Source organism: Stigmatopora argus, chromosome 8, assembly GCF_051989625.1.
Source record: "Stigmatopora argus isolate UIUO_Sarg chromosome 8, RoL_Sarg_1.0, whole genome shotgun sequence".
NCBI classification, from domain to species: Eukaryota; Metazoa; Chordata; class Actinopteri; order Syngnathiformes; family Syngnathidae; genus Stigmatopora; species Stigmatopora argus.
Genome location: NC_135394.1, coordinates 18468936 through 18485217, shown reverse-complemented (window position 1 = coordinate 18485217; position 16282 = coordinate 18468936). Strand labels below are relative to the sequence as shown.

At 46.1% G+C, this 16282-nt stretch overlaps 2 protein-coding genes across 3 annotated transcripts; one reads left to right on the top strand and one right to left on the bottom strand.

The window, feature by feature from the left end:
* The first annotated feature begins 2095 nt into the window (after positions 1 to 2095).
* On the top strand, positions 2096 to 16246 carry LOC144079459 (leucine-rich repeat-containing protein 40-like). Of its 2 annotated transcripts, none has more exons than XM_077608240.1 (21): positions 2096 to 2328; positions 2861 to 3042; positions 3599 to 3672; positions 3741 to 3870; positions 5150 to 5273; positions 5377 to 5516; positions 5597 to 5769; positions 5845 to 5935; positions 7161 to 7206; positions 7274 to 7376; positions 8016 to 8123; positions 8196 to 8303; positions 9610 to 9687; positions 9763 to 9948; positions 10833 to 12354; positions 12428 to 14503; positions 14752 to 14917; positions 15109 to 15186; positions 15754 to 15819; positions 15900 to 16037; positions 16123 to 16246. In XM_077608240.1, the coding sequence occupies exons 1-15, from the start codon at positions 2178 to 2180 to the stop codon at positions 10963 to 10965; spliced, it is 1827 nt and encodes a 608-aa protein (XP_077464366.1). In that variant the 5' UTR covers positions 2096 to 2177; the 3' UTR covers positions 10966 to 12354; positions 12428 to 14503; positions 14752 to 14917; positions 15109 to 15186; positions 15754 to 15819; positions 15900 to 16037; positions 16123 to 16246. The 2 variants fall into 2 exon arrangements, with proteins under 2 accessions (XP_077464366.1, XP_077464365.1); XM_077608239.1 differs by having other exon boundaries at positions 15900 to 16041.
* Positions 11310 to 13644, bottom strand: LOC144079461 (uncharacterized). The gene is made up of 5 exons (XM_077608243.1): positions 12779 to 13644; positions 12118 to 12183; positions 11949 to 12045; positions 11626 to 11726; positions 11310 to 11517 (listed from the first exon to the last, which is right to left on the bottom strand). The coding sequence occupies exons 1-5, from the start codon at positions 12821 to 12823 to the stop codon at positions 11479 to 11481; spliced, it is 348 nt and encodes a 115-aa protein (XP_077464369.1). The 5' UTR covers positions 12824 to 13644; the 3' UTR covers positions 11310 to 11478.
* Positions 16247 to 16282: the final 36 nt, after the last annotated feature.

The window sequence follows — 16282 nt, the reverse complement described above, 5'->3', positions numbered from 1 at the left end:
CAAAGTGAGTTTGACAATGCTTTTTTCGATCGAAAATTTGTAATTTATTTTAGTTATTGATTATAACACGCACCCCCAACTATTGGAATTAATTATATAGCAAAAATATGCGTGTTATATTCGAGTAATTACGGTAAATACATTATAAATACAACAGTAAAGATGGCGTAAGGCGGAAGTGACGAATAGCGGGCGGAAGCCGGAAGCGACAACCTGTAAGCGGGAGTGGGAGAGCAGCGTTTTGCTAGCAAACCAAAAAAAATCAAATGTCTCGTTTGAGGGGCGCGCAGCAGGAGACTTCTGACTCTCTGGGGGGCTTTAGGACCCCCAAAAGCGAGCCGACAGTCCCGTACGGACTCCTGAGAGCGGCCCGGAAAAGCGGAAGTCTCAACCTGACCAATCGGAACCTCACAGAAGGTACGTCTTCTTCCAAACTAGTTAGCTAAATTAAAGTTTAAAAAACTAAAGTAAGTGTGGTCATTCAATAGATAGCCGAGCTCTCCACCCCTTGTCCTGCCGTGTCCAAGCTGGTCGTTTCCCTCGTCACTCCAACATCAACGACATCGTTAAACGCGCACTATGTCAAGCTGGTGTTCCTTCAATCCTCGAGCCAAGTGGCCTGGTGCGTGCAGACGAGCGAAGGCCTGACGGCTTGTCAATCTTTCCTTGGAAGATGGGAAAGTGTTTGACATGGGATGTGACAGTTGTTGACACCTTTTCTCAATCCTCAATTGCTTCTTCATCTGCAATAAAAGCGTGCTCAGCTGCGAACAAGGCAGAGTCAATGAAGGCTATCTATGCACCGCTTGTCGATAGATACTTGTTCCAGCCCATAGCTTTCGAAACTTCAGGTGTATGTGGGGACTCCACTTTGAAGTTTCTGTTAGAAGTAGGTTCCCGGCTCGTGGCTGTTTCAAACGAGCCACGCGAGTGTCAATGGCTGTTACAGCGCATTTCTCTTGCAGTGTGCCGCGGCAACGCATACAGTGTCCTCGACTGTGTGAGGAAGGTGTGAAGTTATGTGTCATGTTCCACTTAAATTTTTATTATTATTTTATTTAATTTATTTATTTATTTTATTTATTTTATTTATTTTATTTATTTTATTTATTTTATTTATTTTATTTATTTTATTTATTTTATTTATTTTATTTATTTTATTTATTTTATTTATGTTTTATTTGACCAATTGCTGCGAGTGTAATTTGTATTTGACGTATCGTCTCAAATGTGTTAGCTAAACTCCAAACCAAATGAAAACAAACCTGGTTATTCATCTTTCAAATGTATATGTTGACAAATTCAAATGTTTCTGAGGTGAAAACAATATGTTGTCTTTCTATGAAAGAAATTGAATGTTTTTTTTTCTATATCAGTCTCCAAAAAAGAAGAAAGCTGTTTAAACGATGAAATGTTTTTTGCCCGTTATAATGTCATTAATATTGAATAGATTTATTTATGACCAAGCCGTCTTTTTTATTTAAAAAATGCATTATTTGTGTCTTTATAATATTTTGATATATTTCAGTAAAAAAAAAAACAAGACTAACAAAAACAGACCGTCAATGAGAGTTGTTTGTTTGATATCACATAGCTCCGTTATCGAATGTCGGCCATTTTATGACAGGGCCAAAAATGAGGTAAATGCCCGTATGGCTCACGAGTTGCGTCTGGCTCTTTGCCATATCGCCCGCCCCTCTTTTGCAATCATTACAAACATTTTTTCCAATCCAATATCCTGTTTTTGGTGTTTTTTCAGAGGGCTGGAACGAATTCATTTGTTTTCCATTCATTTCAATGGAAAACCTCCGCTCGAGTGACGAGAATCTCGTCATACGATCTCAGTCTTGGAACGGATTACGATCGTATGTCGAGGTACCACTGTACAGTTAGTTTGTCTGTTTCTTACGAAAAGCAAGGTTTTTAACTTGGCAAAAAAAGAAAACGTGATACAAAAAGTATGTTACACGTAATAATAAAAGATACAAAAGATAAATACATTAAATAAATAAATACAACAGTAAAATTAATACACGTACAACAAACTAAAGAAAGTGTTGTGTCCGATAGGCGATGTCAGATGGCGGAAGTGACGAATTAGCGGGCGGAAGCCGGAAGCGACAACCTGTAAGCGGGAGTGGGAGAGCAGCGTTTTGCTAGCAAACGAAAAAATTCAAATGTCTCGTTTGAGGGGCGCGCAGCAGGAGACTTCGGACTCCCTGCGGGGCTTTAGGACCCCCAAAAGCGAGCCGACAGTCCCGTACGGACTCCTGAGAGCGGCCCGGAAAAGCGGAAGTCTCAACCTGACCAATCGGAACCTCACAGAAGGTACGCCTTCTTCCAAACTAGTTAGCTAAACTCCAAACCAAACGAAAACAAACCTGGTTATTCATCTTTCAAATGTATATGTTGACAAATTCAAATGTTTCTTAGGTGAAAACAATATGTTGTCTTTCTATGAAAGGAATTGAATGTTTTTTTTTCTATATCCGTCTCCAAAAAAGAAGAAAGCTGTTTAAACGATGAAATGTTTTTTGCCCGTTATAATGTCATTAATATTGAATAGATTTATTTATGACCAAGCCGTCTTTTTTATTTAAAAAATGCATTATTTGTGTCTTTATAATATTTTGATATATTTCAGTTAAAAAAAAAAAAACAAGACTAACAAAAACAGACCGTCAATGAGAGTTGTTTGTTTGATATCACATAGCTCCGTTATCGAATGTTGGCCATTTTATGACAGGGCCAAAAATGAGGTCAATGCCCGTATGGCTCACGAGTTGCGTCTGGCTCTTTGCCATATCGCCCGCCCCTCTTTTGCAATCATTACAAACATTTTTTTTTTCTTGCCTACCAGTCCCCGCCAACGTGTACCGCCTGAACGTGGATACGCCCGAGGAGGCGCGCGGCGACGCGTCCTTCTCCGCTTCGGATCGCTGGTGGGAGCAGACGGACCTCACCAAGCTGCTGCTGTCGTCCAATCGTCTGAGCGGCTTGTCCGAAGACATCCGACTGCTTCCGGCGCTCGCCACGCTGGACGTACGTCTCGCCCTCACACGCCTGATCGAATAAGTGCCTTAAAAATGACATCATTTTGGACAAAAGTCCAACCAAAAGGGGTCAGAAAAAGGCTTGATCTAATGAGTCTTCTTCCTTTGGCCCCGCCCAATCCCAAAAATCTACCAACTTTACATCTTTTGTACCAATAGATGACTTTACCTGCTAGCAATAATGCTATCATTAGCTTTTCCCATCTGTAGTAAAAAGAAAAACTTGAAAAATATTAGAATAATTGAAATTGGAAATGTATTTGTATCATTTTTTGATATATATATATATATTTTTAAATCATATAAAAAAATAAACAAAATGTCAATAGCATTTTTTTTAATTTACACATAAACGGGGAAACCTGGAAATGTGACTTACTTATTTATTTATGACTTTTGAGAAGTGCATTTGAACTAAAACACAAAAAGCCATTGAAAAATTGTAATTTAAATGAAAAAAAAAACAGGACGTCACATAGACAACACTAAAGTTGTTTAATTTAGGAAGCGATTCATGTTGAAAAAGAATGTCTGCTTTGCCGCAGCTGCACGACAATCAACTGCAGACGCTGCCGGCCGCTTTGGGGGAGCTGCGGGATCTTCAGGAACTGCGACTCAGGTGAGCCACGTGTCCCGCAAGGTGCCACGGCCCATAACGCCGACGCCCACGTCGTCTTTTTCTGTCAGCCACAACCAGTTGAAGAGTTTGCCGCTGGAACTGTTCTCCCTGAAGAAGCTCCGGAGCCTGACGCTGCAGCAGAACCTCCTGGAGGCCTTGCCCGAGGAGCTGCGAGAACTGGAGGGCCTCACCCAACTGGTGGGTAATGCCATGCACCTGGACCCCCAAAAAACACCTTGTTCACCTCCACATACAGTGGTACCTCGACATACGATCGTAATCCGTTCCCAGACTGAGATGGTATGACGAGATTCTCGTCACTCCAGCGGACGTTTCCCATTGAAATGAATGGAAAACAAATGAATTGGTTCCAACACTCTGAAAAAACACCAAAAACAGGATATTGGATTGGAAAAAAAATGTTTGATTTCTTCTCATTCGCCATCTATTAATAAAGTAACACATAACTAGTGGTTTAATAGTAATAAAATGTGTTTAATAGAAGTAAAATTAGACGCATTTCGCGGAGGGGAAAGCAACGACACACACGGAGGTGGGGGGAGGTGTTCGGGGGGGATTTTATCAAGAAAAGATCTGGAATATATGTACACTGGGTAATGAGACACGGGGAAGCGGCAAGTTCCAAACAACTCTTGATGCGTTCGTTTTGAAGACTCTGGCGGAACGTCGGGGTGGGTGGGGTCAACCCGTAGAACCAAGGTCAAAAAGATTCCAACAAAATTAGAATTGAGTTTTGTGTCAAGTTACATTAAACGTTGATTGTCTGTATATATATTAATACAAGTTCATTTAAATTGGTTTGTTCGTTTACGAGTGCCGTGGATAAAGTCCCCCCCGAACACCTCCCCCCGCCTCCGTGTGTGTCGTTGGCTTCCCCTCCGCAAAATGCGTCAAATTTTACTTCTATTAAACACATTTTATTACTATTAAACCACTAATTATGTGTTACTTTGTTAATAGATGGCGAATGAGAAGAAATGAAACATTTTTTCCAATCCAATATCCTGTTTTTGGTGTTTTTTCCGAGGGTTGGAACCAATTCATTTGTTTTCCATTCATTTCAATGGGAAACGTCCGCTGGAGTGACGAGAATCTCGTCATACCATCTCAGTCTCGGAACGGATGACGATGGTATGGCGAGGTACCACTGTATTCCAGATCTTTTCTTTGCAAAACTCTGCCCATCCATTGTTGTTTACCTGCTATGTAAATGTAGACCAAAGTGTGGGGGCAAAAATGGGTGTGGAAATGCAAAGTCCGCCCAGTGCTCGTAGATATATTGTTATATACGAAAGAGATGCAAAAAAAGACAGTGCCATGGCCACCTGGCTTGGTCGCATCACCAAATGTTGATGGTATCTCGGGCGAATTATCCCATTGAAATTTCCGTCGTAAGATGAGCATATGGTACGACGAGCGGTCGTATGACCAGGTACGAGCGACTGTATTTGGACAGGACCTTTCCGACAACCTTCTGACGGAGCTCCCGTCCGGCTTGGGCCGGCTGGGCCGGCTGCAGAAGCTCCAAGTGTGCCGCAACAAGCTGAGCCTTTTGCCCGACAGCCTGGCGCTGCTCACCAGTTGAGTCCTTTCTCCTTTCTTCTTCTTCTTCTTCTTCTTCGTCTTCTTCTTCGTCTTCCGTCCGCAAAGCAAATTGACGGCCGGCCGCTTTGCCGGCACTAGACGTGAAGCTGCTGGACTTCAGCGGCAACCAGCTGAGCCACGTTCCCCCCTGCCTCTCGCAAATGGCCGCCCTGGAGCAGCTCTACTTGCGCCACAACAAGTTGCGCCAACTGCCGCCGCTGCGCGCTCCGGCGCTCAAGGTCGGAGAAGGTCCCCCGTGACGACGCCGTGACGCCGACGTTAGGCATTTGAGCCCGCCCCCTCCGTCTCCTCGGCGTAGGAGCTGTACGTGGGCAACAACCAGCTGGAGAGCGTGGCGGGCGAGCAGGCGTCCGACTGGAGCGCCCTGTCCGTCCTGGAGCTCCGAGACAACAAGATCCGGACGCTGCCCGACCAGCTGGCGACGCTGGCTGGGCTCACGCGCCTCGACCTCGCCAACAACGACATCGGCACGTACGTTCCGCCCGCCGCGACGACCCGGCGTCGACCCGGCGGCACTGACGCGTCTGGCCTCGCTCCACCTGCCAGACTGCCCGCCTGGCTGGGTCTGCTGCCCGACCTCAACATCCTGCTGTTGGAGGGAAATCCTCTGCGGGGGATCCGGAGGGACCTGCTGACCGTAAGTCCTCCTCCTCCTCGCCCGCCAACCCCCTTTGACGCCAATCGACGTCCCGCGTGACCCAATACAGTGGTACCTCGACATACGATCGTCATCCGTTCCCAGACTGAGATGGTATGGCGAGGTTCTCGTCACTCGAGCGGACGTTTCCCATTGAAATGAATTGAAAACAAATGAATCGGGCGGATTTCGCCGACGGGAGACAGAGACGCACAGAAGGGGAGGGGCGGTGTTCGGGGGGGGGGGGGGGGGGACTTTATCCACGACAACACACTCGTAAACGAATAAACAAATTTAAAATTAACTTGGATTAATATATACAGACACACTCAAACATACGTTCAATGTAACTTTACACAAAACTGAATTCTAATTTTGTTGTAATCTTTTGTTACCTTCGTTCTGGCCGGGTTGGCGGTTTGCCACGCCTCCACCCACCCTCACGTTCGCTACTGATGGACTGTTTGCTGTTGTACTACGTATTCCCTTCAAAATATTCACAAAATGATGCACACAAATGTCCTCACAATAGGATAACGGACGACGACCTCTTGCCAACGAGAAATAGTCTTTAAAGAACGATGGCGGGAGCTTCTTTCCTTAGAAAGGATAACAGGAAATACAATAGTTGAGCTTACCCACGTATTGATTGTGGGTAATGAAGTTTTATTCTGAGAAAGGGTGCCATCGTCTATCAGCGTTGTGTGCACGAGTATACTTCATTACCCAGAAAGCCCTCTTTTTGCCCCCCGCGCATGCGTGTTGTGCGTTTCCTGATCGGAACTCGTCTGAATAAATCATTCGGTGCTCGTAGATATTGTTATACACAAAAGAGATGCAAAAAAGACAGTGCCATGGCCACCTGGCTTGGTCGCATCACGAAATTTTGATGGTATCTTGGGCGAATTATTAGGTCGAAATTTCCCCCGTAAGACGAGCATTTTGTATGACGAGCGGTCGTATGACGAGGTACCACTGTATTGAGGAAAAAGGAAAATTTGAGAATATGTGACTGCGCTACCACTCCCGTCCACTCGGCGGCAGCACCCGGGCGACGAATGATCGGCACAAAAAAGTTTGCTGAAGTGTGGTCATCGTGCTTGAGTGCGGGAGGGCGCTGTTTCCCACATGTGACTCCTCCTACTGCCTGTAGTGAGCTGGGACAGGCTCCAGCACCCCCTGCGACCCTTGTTTGAAAAACGAACTGACTCCTGGTTTATTTCAGAAAGGCACCAAGGAAGTTCTCCGGTACCTGAGAGGAAGAATCAAAGGTAGCTTGGCCGACATTTTTGAACGGCGCCTCGCCGACCGACCTTTTGACCCTTTTGACCCTCGTAGAGGAGCCTGATGGCGCCGTGGACACGCCCACCGCCATGACGCTGCCCGGCCAGGCCGTCGTCGACGTGCGCAACGTCAAAACGCTCAAGTCGTTGACGTACAGGTGAGTGGAAAAAAATGTTAAAAATGGCTAATTGCCATGTTCCATTAGCCCAGGGGTAGGGAACCTATGGCTCGGGAGCCACATGTGGCTCCTTTGATGGGTGCATCTGGCTCTTTGCTAACCTGTGAGCTAAAATATGGAAATTGCTGTTGACAGAACTGAGATATTACATTTAGAACTGCTTTAATCTTCATTTGTTTTGCTTTAATCTTCATTTTTTTGCTTTAATCTTTATTTTTTTGGCAGTAGACTCTTATGGAATGCATCCTATCATTGATTAGCAACAGCATAAGATTCTTTTTTTGAAAAAAACTGTTTTTTTTCCACTTTAAAAGTGCTGAAATTACAAAAATAATTGAAATGGAACTCGTTTACATGTATGTATTTTGACTTTTAAATTGGTAGTATGGCTCACAAGGAACAACATTGAAAAATATGAATTGTTTGTGGCTCTCTTGGTCAAAAAGGTTCCCGACCCCTGCATTAGCCTGTTCATTTTCTGTTGATTTTTAGGAGGTTTGAGCTCACTTTCTGATCATTTCAAGTCACCTCTTTTCAGACAGAAAAATGTGACCCTAAAAAAAAATTCTAAACTTAAATGAAAGACGAAAAAGCTCACTAGCAAAAGACTGTGCTTAGCGACAGGAAGGCGGAAAGCATCCCGGACGAGCTGTTTGCGGCGGCCGCCGACGTGGCCGTCACGTCCGCCGACTTCAGCAAGAACCTGCTGAGACGAGTGCCTCCCAGGTGAGAGCGGGTGGGCGAGAAACGGGGCGTCATGGCTTTGAAACGTCACCCCCCTCGTTGACACTCGTGCAGGCTGGCCGAGACGTGGGCGTCGCTGACGGACCTGAGCCTGGCCTTCAACCGGCTGAGCGACTGCCAGCTCCTCTGCTCTTTGCCCAACCTGCTGCACCTGGACCTCAGGTACGCCTGGCTCACCTGACAAAACAGGAATACAGTGGTACCTCGTCATACGACCGCTCGTCATACAAAATGCTCGTCATACAAAATGCTCGTCTTACGGGGGAAATTTCGATCCAATAATTGGCCCGTCATGCGGTCAAAATTTCGTGATGCGACCAAGCCAGTTCTTTTTTGCATATCTTTCGTGTATAACAATATTTACGAGCACAGAATTAATTAATTCAGACGAGTTTCTCCTAGGACCAGGAAACGCACAACGCGCATGCGCGGGCAAAAAGAGGGCTTTCTGGGTAATGAAGTACACTCGTGCACACAACACCGACCGATAGGCAATGGCAACCTTTCTCAGAATAAAACTTCATTACCCACAATCAATACGTGGGTAAGCTCAACTATTGTATTTCCTGTTTTTCTTTCTAAGGAAAGAAGCTCCCTCCCGCCATCGTTCTTTAAAGACTATTTCTTGTTGGCAAGTGGTCGTCGTGCGTTGTTATCCTATTGTGAGGAGGACATTTGTATGTGACATTATGGAAATATAGTTTGAAGGGTAGACAAAAACAAACAACTCTTGATGCGTTCGTTTTGAAGACTTGGGCGGAGCGGCCAGGTGGTGTCAACCCACCCGTAGAACTACGTAAGGTCAAAAAGATGACAACAAATTTACAATTTAGTTTTCTTTGAAGTTACATTCAACGTTGAGTGTCTGTATATAGTTATCCAAGTTGATTTAAATTTGTTTGTTCGTTTACGAGTGCATTTTTGCCGTGGATAAAGCCCCCCCGAGCAGCCCCCCGCCTCCTTGTATGCCGCGAAATGTGTCTAATTTTACTCCTATTAAACCCATTTTATTACTATTAAACCACTAGTTATGTGTTACTTTGTTAATATATGGCGAATTAGAAGAAATCAAACATTTTTTCCAATCCAATATCCTGTTTTAGGTGTTTTTTTCAGAGAGTTGGAACGAATTAATTTGTTTCCCCATTCATTTCAATGGGAAACATCCGCTGGAGTGACGAGAATCTGGTCATACGAGCTCAGTCCCGGAACGGATTAAGCTGGTATCTCGAGGTACCACTGTAGAAGTTATTCTAGCCCAAACTACCAATCTTTCGTCGTTTAGCCCATTGGCTAGCACATGTTGGCAGAATGGCAACAAGAGGAATTTTTTGGCTTAGAAAATTCTTGACCACTTTCACTGATCCAACTGGACTTTTGAGCCATTTGAAATGCTCGGAATGCATATCTGTAGCTGTTGTTAGCTCGGCGCTAAAGTTAGCACCCATTTTTTTTCTTTTCTTTTCAGGAACAACCAGCTGAGGGATTTGCCGGCCGAGCTGAAGAACCTGAGCAAACTTCACTCCATCCTCCTCAACTACAACAAGTAAGCGTCGTCTGGGGGGGGGGTGGAGGGTCGGTTGGTCCCATTAAAAACGTCCGCGGCTTCGCCCCCCCCCAGGTTGAGCGCCTTCCCGGAGGTTTTGTACCACATGCCGTCGCTGGAAAGCGTCCTGCTGGGGAACAACCAGGTGGGCGGCGTGGACCCCGCCCGCTTGATGGCCCTGAGCCGCCTGTCCACGCTGGACCTGTCCAACAACGACCTCCTCAACGTGCCGCCTCAGCTGGGTCTCTGCACGTCGCTCAGGTAGGCGCCGGTTGGCGCCGGTTGGCGCCGGTTGGCGCCGTCAAAATACCCGCACTGCCAAATCAAGCCTTCGATCTGATTCTCGGTCACTTCCCGTTGATGTTTGGGCCACTTCCGGTTGACTTTTGACTCACTTCCTTGTGTTTTTCAATCACTTGTTGATTGGCCGTCCCCTTTTCTCATGATTTGGATTCATTTTCAAGTCGCTTTGGCCACTTCCTGTTGATTTTGGGGCATTTCTAGGTCACTTCCTCCTGGTTTTCAATCACTTCTTGTCCATTTGGGCTGACTTTCTAATGGTCTTAGTCCGAGTCGCTTCCTGTTAAATTTGGGTCACTCACTTCCTGGCCATTTTTAGGTGACTTCCTGGCAATTTATGAGGTCACTTCCTCTCCATTTCATTTCCATTCCAAGTCACGTGACTATTTTTAGCATCCGTTTCCCGTTGATTCAGTGATATTTCTGAGTCGCTTCCTGTTAAATTTGGGTCACTCACTTCCTGGCCATTTTAGGTCACTTCCTGTTGAATTACGAGGTCACTTCCTGTCCATTTCATTTCCATTCCAAGTCACGTGACTATTTTTAGCATCCGTTTCCCGTTGATTCGGTGATATTTCCAAGTCGCTTCCTGTTAAATTTGGGTCACTCACTTCCTGGCCATTTTAGGTCACTTCCTGTTGATTTATGAGGTCACTTCCTCTCCATTTCATTTCCATTCCAAGTCACGTGACTATTTTTAGCATCCGTTCCCGTTGATTCGGTGACATTTCCGGGTCGCTCCCTGTTTATTTTGGCAGCCATCCGGGCGATTTCCTGTCCGTCGCGGGCTAACATGCCGCGGAGAATGGCTAGCTAACTAGCACTTTGTGCTTGTGTTCGGACAGATGCCTGAAGCTGGAGGGCAACCCTTTCCGGACGCCACGAGCCGCCATCGTGGCCAAGGGAACGGACGCCGTGATGGAGTACCTGCGCAGCCGCATCCCCGCCGACCGGCACACTTTGACGGCGTCCTCTTAGCCACGCCCCCACGGAAAAAGCCCGCACCCCATGGATAAATATGGGTTATCATTTCAACATTTTTGTTTTCTTATTGTGACGGCAATCTGGCGAGAGTGCTAACTTTGTGATATTAAAATCATCTCTTTATTACGAACGCTCGTTCATTCGCCGACACGCACGATAAGTGCTTTGGTGGCCTAAAGGCGGCCATCTTGGTCAGGGCCACCTTTCCATTAAAGTGAATGCGCTGACATTCAAATCAAGTTAGAAGTCACTTAAAGCATTTTTGAGTTTAGTTTAGTTTGAAGTGGGAGGAGCCAAAAGGTACGGCGGAGGAAAGGTCACCAGTAAAGAGACTAAAAAAAAATCCAACCATGGGTTTATTTGCCGAGGACGCGGGACGGACGAGAAAAGATGCGGACGAAAGACGCCATTAGACGTTAGCTGCGCCACGACAAAAAAAAAAAAAAACTGTTTTTCCCGTGGAAGGTTGACCAATATATACAAAAATAGAAATTGTCTTTTGTCCGTCTACTTGTCCGTCTTCTGCTTCTTCCGCGACGCTCGTTCCTGTTGGACGCAAACATTTCATTTCTTTCTTTGTCCACTTCAAAACGTTGAAAATTCAAAATCCCATTGTTTTTTCTTTTGGCCTCGTTTCCCAATACCAAAACTGACCGGTTTGCCTTCGTCTTCGTCGTCATCATCGCCGAGGGTCCTCTTCCCTGCGGGCTCGTCGTCTTCGTCCTCTTCTTCCTCCTCTTCCTCTTCCTCCTCACCTGTCGTTTCACCATGATTGACATTTTTCATCAAGTTCAAAAATCTCATTTCTTTGTACTTTTGGCCCCTCCTTTTTCTTTTTAAATAGTCGTCCTTTTCTGACTATGTCTTGTATTTTAATTTTTTTTTAAAAGGGAAGGGGGAAATCACTTTTTTTTTTTTATCTTTCACTTTCACTTTGACTCAAATACATCCAAGGACTGCGATTGGCTGGCACGTACCATCTCCGTCCTCCTCGTCCTCGTCCCCCACGTCGTCGTCATCGTCGTCGTCTTGGTCCCGGACCACCCGGTTGTCCCTCTCGCCGTTCTCCTGGTCCTGAAAAAAAAAAAAAAAAATAGAATTAACTTCTTTTTTTTTTTTTTTTTTAACAGGCACGGGTGCGGGCACCTTTTTCCCGTTGGCGGTGGCGTCATCTGCGCTCTTCTCCTCCGCTGTTTTCTTCTCCTTCAGCTCCTGGAGGACAGACAGAGGGGCGGAGCTCAAAAGTCCGTCGGCTTCGGCGACACCCGAACGCGACCAAAATGCTCCTTGGCTTCCGTTTCTCCACCTCCGTCCAATCCCTTCAAAGCGGGAGGGACGGCGGCCGATCAAGTGATCCAACATTCAAAGGAATCCCACCAAAAGGTGTATGGACTCCAACTCCCATCATGCCTCGCTCTCGTCACCTGACAGCGTCTCGGCCCATTTTCTATTCCAGGTCTGGCTCCCCCTGGTGGACGGCCTCTTCATTGACGTCTTGCTCCTCCGCCAGACAGAAAGACAGGATGCAGCTTCCGCGCGTGTGCGCGTGCGTGCGCCGAGCGAGCGCGACGTCTGGCGGCGGCGCCGCCGCCGCCGCGTCCTTAGCCCGCGGGCAGGCAGGCTTTTTTTTTGGGAAGGGGGTGCTTGAGCACCGCCTCTTCTCTAATAATAATAATAATAATAATTTGATTCTTTCTTCCTCGATTCAGACGCGTGCGCGCGCCTTTCCCTTCACTCTCTCTCTCTCTCACGCGGTCCTCCTCATTAATAACAATAGTGTCCACGTGCGTGCATGCGCGCGTCTCACCTTGGCGCTGATTTCGGTGTTTCCCTCCACTTTGCTGTCCGCCATGTTCGTCTCAGAAGGAAGGAAGGAAGGAAAAAATGTCAAATGGTGCGAACTACGCGGCTGACAGGAAGGCTGGATGAGGATGAGGAAGAGGAGGAGGCGGATGAAGATGAAGATCGGCAAAAAAAGATGAAAAAAGCTACTAGTAGTTGCTTCGTGCGCGCGCGTGTGCACCCGCCCCGTTTGCGCTGCCCTCGCTGGGTTTTAAAGGCGAAGGGGCGGGGCCAGCAGGAAGGAGGCCACATCCAATTGGGGCCCAACTCGCCATCTGATTGGCCGTCTGAAAACAATGGACGCGCCTCCCTTGTTGCGAGCAAACAGAGCAACGCCCACGCTGCCGCTGCCATCCCTCCCTGTCCGTCGCCCTCAATGGGCCTCCGTCCACTAAGCAATAGTGATTTGGCAGATTTTTGGTCAAATGCACAAAAAATATCATCGCTCCTCCCACAGTCATCAAGAAGTGGGAATGACCTAAATTCAACAGCAAGTGAAATTCATAGCGATTAAATCAGAAATGAGCTAAAGTAAATGATTACATTAAACTGTATTCATCACGTACTTGGGAAATTCAGTACAAGATGCCTCCAAAGTCAACAGGAAGTGGCCCAAACTCAAGAAAATGACCCAAGATTAAAAGGAAGTGACCTATGATCAACAGGAAGTGGCCCAAACTCAAGAAAATGACCCAAGATTAAAAGGAAGTGACCTATAATCAACAGGAAGTGACCTATAATCAACAGGAAGTGACCTATAATCAACAAGAAGTGACCCAAGATGAAAAGGAAATGACCTATAATCAACAGGAAGTGACCCAGAAATGGCCCACAGTCAACAGGAATTGATTGGATGGAGAGTAGGCCAAAAATCAGCAAGTGGCCTAGAAGCCCCGCCCCCAAAACAACAGGCGGTGCCCCAAAAGGAACAAAAAGTCACCTGGAAATGACCCCAAATCAAGAGCACGTGGTTCTAGTTGATTTGAGGGCCCAGAAATGACATTTTCTCGTTTCAAATAGAAGATTAGGTTTGTCAATTGTGCACACGTTACTCTGTGCTCTGACGTCACGTTAGCGTTCCAGTCAAGTGTATCACTTTTCATCAGAACTCTGCCCTCCCTCCCTCCCTCCCTCCCTGCCTCTCAATCGGTGACTGCCTCCGAGCGTGCGCGTGCGCGCGACTGTACGAAGGCGGCGGGCGTGCGAGGGCGAGGGCGTGTCAGCCCTCCGAACTCGACGCAAAAACGCCCGAAAAAGCCAAACAGTCGCCTCGTCGGCTCGTTTTTTTAAGACCTCACCAAGATGGCGCCCTAAAGCCCTTTTGAATAGGGATCCCTCACTGCCCGCCATGGCGGCTCGGCTCGCCCTCATGGCGTTCGAAGAGTCGAACGCCGTCTCGTCATTGGTCCGTCGACTCCACTGAACGTCGAGCTGACGCTTTGCTCGCGCCGATTGGTCGCCGCAGCGCGGTCCATTCGGGAAGCGAGGAAAGACCGGAAGCGGATTTCCTGACAGCTTTGGCGGTGGTTTTTCTCCCATTTAGGCGCTCAAATGGACCAGTCTCGGTTCCTTGCTAACGTGGCTAACGTTGACATCGAAAGGAAACGCCAGCGTCAACGAAACGGAGGTTATCCATCCGAACACCAGAGGGCGCTGTTATCACCTCTGCATTGGATTGACCCTTGTCTATGTATGTATGTAACCTTAGAAGTCAAAAACAAACACTGAAGTGCATGTCACCGCAATGTTCATAATGTGCAATATTGTATCTTAAAGTATTAAAGCCCAACCAAAAAGTATTTACAGTACGTTATTATGAAAACAATGTATTTGTTTTGAAGTATTAATGCCCAACCTAAAAGTATTTGCAGCCCCAGCCCCCTGACTAATGCACTCTATGATGAAAACGATCTCTTTTTTTGTGTCTATGTGTAATAGGCGTGGCCGAGGCGTGGCTAACGTCAGAGTTCAGAAGACCGCCGCCATTTTTCAAAATGGCGGATGAGCCGGAGGCTGGGCGCGTTGGACTGCTGAGCTGCTCAGAATTGACGATTTCCCGAAGAAAGAGCCGACAAACTTCTTCCAGGACAATGCAGCGCGTTCGGTACTTTGTCTTTTGGGGATTTCGTAGCCCCAGTTCTCATTTCAAGAGTGCTTTTTGACGGGAACGTGCTTCATTGGCGTGATGTAGCCCCGACGTGGATGCTAACACAAATGTTTGCTAGCAAGTTGGCTACATCGCGTCACCTATTGCTCTTAATGTTTAAAAAGAAAGCCTTCCATTGTGTGTTTCAGTCCCTCAACGAGCACAGACTGCTGGGAAACATCAAGAATGTGGCCATAACGGCCAAAAAGGAGCAGTTTGTCGGCAAAGTGAGTCTTTTTTTAATAGCTTCTAATTCCTCTACCCATGTAATTGGATTGGATAACTTTATTCATCCCGTATTCGGGAAATTTTGTTGTCACAGTAATGTTTAGATATCAGCGACCAGTGTTCACGGCTTTCCTAAATTAGCTTGTTTAGCATCATGATACACTCCAATTTTGAATGAAGACACTTTAACTGGGTTGGCGTTGATTTTTTTAATAGCAAGATCCTGTGTGGGTGCCACTTGATGGCACTAGTGTGAGTGTACTCACACTCACACTAGTGCCATCAAGTGGAGGTGTAAGGAATAAACAGTACACTTCTAGAATACGTATATACCTTTGCCCTTCCCTTTCCTAAAGGAAGACTTCAGGGCTTGGACCTTTTGATTTTTAATTGTGGTTTTGACAAAACCGTAGCGCAGGGGTCATTTTTGACTCGTTTAAACAACCATTTTTCCTCCGTCTAAGAGCTTTGTGAGACGTATTTTATTTTTTTGATTGAATGGGAGTCATTTGTGCATCAAAATGGTTCAATAAGCAATGACATAATCATGCTGTGGTGTTTTGCAGAGGTTCAAAGCCACGGAGATGGTGGAAGCTGTCCAAATCTACAAGACCAAAGAAGTCGTGTATGACGTAAGACCTGTTTTTCAGGTTATTTGATTTATTATTTTCATGTCGTGTACTAAAAATACTCTATTTTGCTTCTCTTCAAGGTCCACCCAAGTTTACCAAATCAACGCTAAAGAAAGGACCTTGGAGCGTGGTGTTGACACCAACATCTTGAGGGCCCCTATCCAGTATGCTTTCCATATCTCCCACCACATCTGAAAAGAGAGATGGGTCCTCCTGATGTTGGTAAAACCTAACTTAGTATTATTGTTTTTTGGTCAAATCTTTTGACCTAACTGACCCCCAGTCTATTTTTTTTCTCCCCAGAATTCCATCCAGTGCCAAGAAGAGATTCATCAATGGAAACACCACCTCATCTTTAAATGCTGGAAGATATTTGTGAACTTCTCAATTACCCCATTTTGCGGGAAAATAAAACTTTTGAAATATACTCATTTATTTTTCTTCATAAAATTAGCAAAGAATG